Below are 5,484 nucleotides of genomic sequence, written 5' to 3'. Positions count from 1 at the left end.
TCATGATAATTAGAAATCCGTTTGAATTTTTTGCTTTAGATAATAATTACGAGCTGTTTCTTGTACGCCAGTTGGAAACTCCAGCGCTGCAGCGCTCTACTAATTTCTATGTTAAACATTTTTTTCAACTTATTTTAACCAGTACAAAAATTTTTCATACTTTTTAAATGTTCATTTAAAGATAGAAAAAACTTTTAAGTGCTAAATTAATTTTTTCCTTAAAAAAAAAATCGCAAAGAGATGCAATATTTAGACTTCATAAACCAGGCTCCCCCCTTAAGTTACCAAGTGCCATGAAATATTGCTGTGAATAATTTTTTTTTATAGTTTTGTTGGTCAAACCTATTTAATTGAGCCAATAATGTAGATTTTAAGCTATGTTTTTGAAAATATAATAAAAAAAAAAATATAATAATAAAAAAAATATATTGTATAAATAATTCATCGTTTCACTTAACAAAATTTATTTGGTTTAAATCCGAGTGCTCGTTATGAAGCTATTATGTTCTAAGCTTAAAAAAGAAGTCAAACCTATTCAGTTGAGCGGCACTGTACACTGCAGAAAAAAAATAGCAGTCTTGTTTCAAAGTAAATTTCTCACCTTTCATCTACAAATCATTTTTCGTGCATTTTTTATTAATTGGATACTCCAATACGTGAAGATATATCTGAATTAAGTATTTATCTTCTATGAGAGAACAAAAGGGAATAGATTTGAAATTTTTCATAGTACGAAATGTTTAAGACGCAACCTTGTTCTGAGCTAACTGTAGTTTTTTTTTAACACACTTTTATTAGGTCGGGTTGTATGTATGTATGTATGTATGTATGTATGTATGTATGCATGCATGTATGTATGTATGTATGTATGTATGTATGTAACGGAATCTTTGAGCTTAATTTTCACTGGCTTCTAATTATCTGATCGACTTGAAATTTTGCACACCTATCAAGGCCCGATGACAATGCAATAATTTGATAAAAGTTTTCCATTATCCTTATTGGGATTGCCAGGATTAATATTTTCTGTTTTTTACCTGTGGGCAAAAAGTAAGGTGAATTTGGTTGTAAAATGAAAAATCTTTTTTTATTCTTGTAAATCAGTTTCTCAAGCTCCCTCCACGAAATAAGTTCTTCATCCCGATTACTTCTTTATCACGGCCGATAACTGCATAGCTTTTGACTCACAGTCTATAAGAAAGGAATTAAATATAACACGAATATATCGAATCATTTATTCACTGACTGCAATGATAACAATAATTTTCATTCATAATAAACAAAAAATAGTTTAAAGAAACTAAAAAACATGCTTTTTTGCTAATCGAACTAAAAAGTAGAAAATAAAAAATAGTTTAAAAAAACTAAAAAACACGCTTTTATTGCTAATCGAACTAAAAAGTAGAAAATAAATTTTAATGACAAAGAGACCTATAATGAAGTAATAGCAAATCGAACGATCAGTCATAGTCAACTACCTCAGAACAGAATTATAACAAAAATTAAGATACAAATAGAGTAATTCAAATTAGAGTTAAAAGCGTGGGATGCATTTTGCTTCACTTTCATAACCCTCTGTAAATAGGTAGTTGCCAATAGAACGATTGTAATATTTACTATATCAAGCATCCCACGCTTTTAACTCTAATTTGAATTACTCTATTTGTATCTTAATTTTTGTTATAATTCTGTTCTGAGGTAGTTGACTATGACTGATCGTTCGATTTGCTATTACTTCATTATAGGTCTCTTTGTCATTAAAATTTATTTTCTACTTTTTAGTTCGATTAGCAATAAAAGCGTGTTTTTTAGTTTTTTTAAACTATTTTTTATTACATTACTACTGCATGATTCTGGGCACACTTCACGCACACAAGCTAAAACAATCGCCATTCGCTAGGGCTGACGGGCATTTAGAAAATATATATGTACATACACATGTATGTACATATGTATATGCATTTCAGAATGCTTGGCGGCAAAGCGGCTATCGTGCTGCGCATGCAACCGCTTCTGCGCCTATGAATGTATTTTGTTTTTGTAAATACAATATTTGGAATATGGACTTGATGACGGCAAAGTTCTTTTGCTGAAAACAGTGAAGACCGCACGGAATCCCTTACCGCATGTCCTTACCGTGTACAACTACAACTGCGTTCTTTTAATTACATAATTATTTACTCAATGCATCGGTTTGTGTGTGTATGTGTTTGGTTGTATCTACACAATGTTGCCATTGCTATTTTTGCTTACACACTTTTTCACATCCGCGTTATCAGTTACAATTTTTCATTGTTTAATAAACCAAAGCCAAAAACCAACAAATGCAAATAGTTCATTTACCTATAAATAACATTTTTCAACAGTATTTTTAAGCTATTTTAACAAAAATTATCATTTTTCTAAGTTTACTTTGTATATGTTTTCGAAATATACTGCTTGGCAAAACTGTGTGGTGAGAGAGCAATCAGCTGCGTCGGAATTACGGATTTTTTTTAATAATCGTGAAATAAAATCTACGGTACTACGATACGGAAGGAAGGAACTTTTCGTTTACATGGGGTTCTCATTAGTTTGATCAAAACAGCTGGGTCGGAATTGCGTTTACGGGCTTCACTGTTTTCAGCATTTGAATCGACAACGGACTTGCGCTATCGCATTGCTTTTGCGTATACGAGCAAAGACATTGTTGCTCGGCTCTACAGCTCGTCACGTACCCTTCCTCTGCGTTTCACTCGACCGACAGCACAAATATGCCCGTTTGCAAAACAATTGAGTGATTATGACTCTGCTATATCTTATTACTTAATCAATGCTGCAAACCAGATAAACAAAAAATCTGACCGGTGGTGGCAGAGCACAAGTGCGCAAAATAAATTCGAATTAAAGGAACTGCGCAGTGCTCATAATATAAAAGTGAATTGACCAGAGAACACGTATTTTATCGGCCAAAGGAATATCGAAGTTTAGAAAACAAGTGAAGTACATAAATACATACATATTTTATAGAAACCAAAACAAAGGACCTCTAAACGAACGAAAGTGTCGCGTAGCAGAGAAAAAAGTTTATTTTCACAGAAGTTCAGATTATTAGAAAAAACAAATACATATGTACCAGAAGCGTCGATCCAACCCCGCACAAAACTTTTTTAAAATTACATATACTGATGGGGATCATAAGCTGAACTATTATATGTGGTATCCACCGCTAAGTTATGAGGGTTTGATAAATGGACTCTACGCGCGTCTTTTCGAGGAGAGGAAGTTGCCAAAGTGTGAACTAAGAATCTACTGGCTTGGTAAGATATCAAAAAGTACCTTAGTGTTTTTGAGGTAAACCCCCCAAAGTACACATACATACATACACACATATACGGGTATAAAGTTTTCTATTTTGTATGTATTCTATACGTACAAAAGCCATTACGGATATGCATGTATGTATGTATGTACGTGTACTCGTATACCAAATAACGTAACAATGTAGTGAGGTGGACTTTGCATACATATGGATGTATGTATGTATGTACATGTCAATTTTATTACAATAATTTTCGCCATTTTCGATAAATTGAAAACATTTGTGGCCCTAAATCTGTAAAAATTAAAATTTCGGACGCGGTAATTTTAAGTTATGAGTAATAATTGTTCTGAAATATAATTACGCCTTATCACAGTATGAAAACAAATCCTCTTCGTCGATCATTATGAGTCATAAGACGAATAGTTTTGCTGACCAGTTTTGTGTAAATGATTATTGATGTAGAAATTTTACGCCGCTGCAAATTAATATAGCCATTCAATTGCTTAGTAATGGTCACGTTGATATATCAATGTCGTTAATTAAATCGCGATGATACGCCAATATATCCAAAAAGTATATGTATGTATGTATACATATTGTATGTACATACCTAATATTCATATTTTGCATTCCGCCTCCCATTTATTTCATCCTCTCTTTAAAATAGATGAAGATTCTGATCAAATCGATGTTCTCAGTGAAGATGATTACAATCTGTTCCTACAAAAAAATGGTGCGAAAGACCACCTTTTTGTCGTACCAAAAGCTGTAAAAAAGGAAGAAACACACGAAAAGAAAGCTGAACACGCTGATGTTTCTAGTGAACAGCCCAAAACCAATGGCCAGCCAACAGCCAAGCAATAAATAAATTAGCAAAGGCTGCACACTTAGAACCTAGTATTTCTAGTATTTTCTTACTTTGCTCTGTTTAAGTCACTTAAATCTAAACTGCGCTTCTGCATCCACTCGCTTTCGGCATTGAACCGGTAAATCTGCACCAACAAAAACCATTGGAATCTAGGAAAAGTGTTCATTTCCGTTTTAATAATGAACTATCACAGAAGTTATTAATTCTTTCTTTCTTTCAACATAAAAATGTTTTGCGTACACTGAAATATTTTGAACAATTTTGAATTCATGTATTTATGTATATTTTTAGGTTTTATTTATGTATGTGTTCTACAAAAGCATACGAGTATATACTTCATGTATGTAGTTTCCGTAAATTCATATTACAACTATGTTTTACTCTTATAATATGTATGTATGTGTATGTATACACAAATGGTCTATAATAGTAATTGGAAAATCATCTATGTATGTACATATGTGTGGTAGCGATATACACTCAAATGGAATAAATATTATATCTGAAATAAAAATTAAATAAAAATGCCAAATTAAGTTGTTCGGTTTATTAGAGATAAGTTCCATGGGACCACAATACCGGTCCAGATTCATAACTCCTAAAATTTGCCACTTCTGGGAAATGTTTTATGCCTAATAACAAAGGATGCGTAATAAAACTTAAGGTTGTATCCCGTTTGGTCCGCTAATGATGCTGAAATATTGGGTATGGGAATAAGTTTCCGCCCTCGTAAAAGAGGTGTCGTTGCTGATACTATTTTGGTGTTCGCTCTAGTAATATACTGGTGATTTGAAGGTGTATATGTAATGTGAGGTCTCGGTCGTAGTAATTGACATTCCTTTAAAGCGTAAAGAGCCTTTTTATCTGACGTCAATAATGTCTACGTTCGTTCCGAAGAACCAGCATTTGCGGGAAGTCAACCTTCATTTTTTATCTTTGCAGCTGAAACGTCTCGTACATTGACCAATATTTGCGGTAATCACGTCCCATCAAATACAACTTTTGAAGAGAGGTTTCTACGCTTCCAAAGTGGCAATTTCGACGAGAGTGATAAAGATCGCGAAGGTGCACCGAAAAAATTCGAAGATACTCAACTACAACAATTATTGGATGAAGACGCATGTTGAACCCTTGATGACATGTCTATAGAGTTAGCTGTTGACAGATCAACCGTCAGTAAACGTTTGAAGGCGATGGGAATGGTCCAGAAAGCAGGTAACTGGGTGCCACATCAATTGAAGGAGAAGGATATCGAGATACGTTTGGTGACGTGTGAGATGCTTCTTGAACTGCAGAAAAGAAAAGGTTTTCT

The 5,484-nt window shown here is 33.4% G+C and overlaps 1 protein-coding gene across 1 annotated transcript; it reads left to right on the top strand.

The window, feature by feature from the left end:
• The first annotated feature begins 2,931 nt into the window (after positions 1–2,931).
• LOC128864947 (protein ref(2)P-like) lies at positions 2,932–4,644 on the top strand. Its single transcript, XM_054104742.1, has 2 exons — positions 2,932–3,299; positions 3,972–4,644. The coding sequence occupies exons 1-2, from the start codon at positions 3,110–3,112 to the stop codon at positions 4,166–4,168; spliced, it is 387 nt and encodes a 128-aa protein (XP_053960717.1). The 5' UTR covers positions 2,932–3,109; the 3' UTR covers positions 4,169–4,644.
• Positions 4,645–5,484: the final 840 nt, after the last annotated feature.

This window comes from Anastrepha ludens, chromosome 5, assembly GCF_028408465.1.
Source record: "Anastrepha ludens isolate Willacy chromosome 5, idAnaLude1.1, whole genome shotgun sequence".
Lineage (NCBI taxonomy): Eukaryota > Metazoa > Arthropoda > Insecta > Diptera > Tephritidae > Anastrepha > Anastrepha ludens.
This window is presented reverse-complemented; position numbering and strand designations above follow the sequence as displayed.